The sequence below is a fragment of the Mizuhopecten yessoensis genome, unplaced genomic scaffold (genome assembly GCF_002113885.1).
Source record: "Mizuhopecten yessoensis strain PY_sf001 unplaced genomic scaffold, ASM211388v2 hete_36022428, whole genome shotgun sequence".
Classification (NCBI taxonomy): Eukaryota; Metazoa; Mollusca; class Bivalvia; order Pectinida; family Pectinidae; genus Mizuhopecten; species Mizuhopecten yessoensis.
The window spans coordinates 1-1,865 of record NW_018482583.1 but is presented as its reverse complement, the minus strand read 5'-3'; the positions used below and the strand labels follow the sequence as shown (position 1 = coordinate 1,865).

The window sequence follows — 1,865 nt, the reverse complement described above, 5'->3', positions numbered from 1 at the left end:
ATTTCTTTCTTAGAAAAAATGAGCATGAACTGAAAACAAACAGCTCGAATTTGGCGTATTTTAGCACTCGAAATATTGAAAACAACAAGCATTTCGAATAAAGTCCTATCAGAATATATCCTCTGGGTTTTTACAGCATGCGACAGACTTCAAACGTTCTTAAGTTTTGTTAGGAAGACTTTGAGATTAAGTACAAAATCGTACGGATTTTGTAAACTGTATTCAAATTATAAGTCCGCTTTTATTCTGCACTGTATTCAAGGGACGCGAATGATCCCAATAGGATTTTTTGAAATAAAACTTCCAACCTACATGGTTTGGAGAAAACTTGAGACTTCCTTCATATAAAGGATAACACTAGCAACATGTTTTGTGTAAATTATATGCTCTGTTTATTCAAAACATAGACCTAAATTTACTTAAGGTCTCTGTTCAAAACGACATCAAAATTAAAATATTCAAAATGGGAAAAATCAGATAGTAATCAGAACATTGTTAATGTGAGTTTGAATTTACGACAAGTAAATAATAATTAATGTTCTCAGAAAAACCACAAGTTAGATACACTTTGTTTAAATATAAACTATTTCAGAGTCAAAAAATGTAAATTTCACAAAAAGAAAGTTTAAACAAAACACTGCTTTTAAGGATATGTCGTGATCTGATTGGATCAAACACTGCGTTCTGGGATATGCCGTGATCTGATTGGATCAAACACTGCGTTCTAGGATATGCCGTGATATGATTGGATCAACGTTTTGTATAATCTTCCTGATTGCGAATTTGACATCCGTCTTGGTCATTCATCATTTTACAGTTAATGGACAGGCGCAATTAGAAACCCAGAAAAGGTGCTGAGCCCCTCTCCGTACATTCTGGGGTGGTTGTCGACGTTGTTCTTCAGCCATACAATGTCCCCGACATCTAGGAGCACGACTACCGTCCTAATACTCGTGCCCGATCCATACACATATACACGAGCAATACTGTCTCCATTTTTGACAATGGAGAAGTCAAGCGTAGCGGTGTCTGAACTTCTAAATTCGATGTTAGCTGTGAAGGAGTACAACCCCGAGACAGTCGCCGTGAAGTGTCCGTGCGTGATGTCATATGCGCCTCCTACGTTTACCAAGGAATGGTCAAAGACGACGGTTTCATCGTGAGGAACGGTCAGATAGTCCGGAGTAAGGACGACGTGAAATCCAACTGCTGGAAAGTTATATGGGGCACTGGTCACTGTAATTCAATTATCAAAGCATGAAGGGGATTATTTTGTCGTTTTAGAATACTTTAACAACGCAAATCAAGACACAAAGAAAAAAACATATTATAAAGAATTTACGAAAACATAAATCCATTCCACGAAATCAGATTTTGTAACGACCTCACAAACATGGGGAAAGTGCAAATAAAGACTATGGGAGGATGCAAAAAGAAAATAAAGTAATCGTGAAAATTCAACTCCCCCTCCCCTCCCTCACCCCCACCCAACCACACATACATCTACACAAATATCTATGGGAAAATCTATACATCGAAATACAGTTTGATCGACAGGCCCGAAATGCTCTACCAGATAATTTTGTAATATCATGGATATCTACTCTCAGGAAAGCAAAACAAAAATAGTCCCATATGTAAACAAAGACGAACTTCAAACTCCCAGCCATCAACTGGGTCACTTGGAACGGAAATGGAGACACAAACAACAACCCCACAACAGCACAAATTCATGGAATGAGATTTAGATATTGGCCGACACCAACATGTTACAAAACCGATACAAAGGAGAGACAGGATGTGTGTGCTGGACTTATTCTTCAGTAACGAGAAAAACAGGATTTCAGAACTGGAACATCTACACT

At 37.9% G+C, this 1,865-nt stretch overlaps 1 protein-coding gene across 1 annotated transcript; it reads right to left on the bottom strand.

Annotated features, from left to right (window-relative positions):
• Positions 1-817: 817 nt before the first annotated feature.
• LOC110444106 (complement C1q and tumor necrosis factor-related protein 9-like) lies at positions 818-1,236 on the bottom strand (the record flags this gene model as incomplete). The annotated part of the gene is made up of 1 exon (XM_021488519.1): positions 818-1,236. A coding segment is annotated over one exon (419 nt), but the record flags the coding sequence as incomplete, so codon positions are not given.
• Between the last annotated feature and the right edge of the window lie 629 nt (positions 1,237-1,865).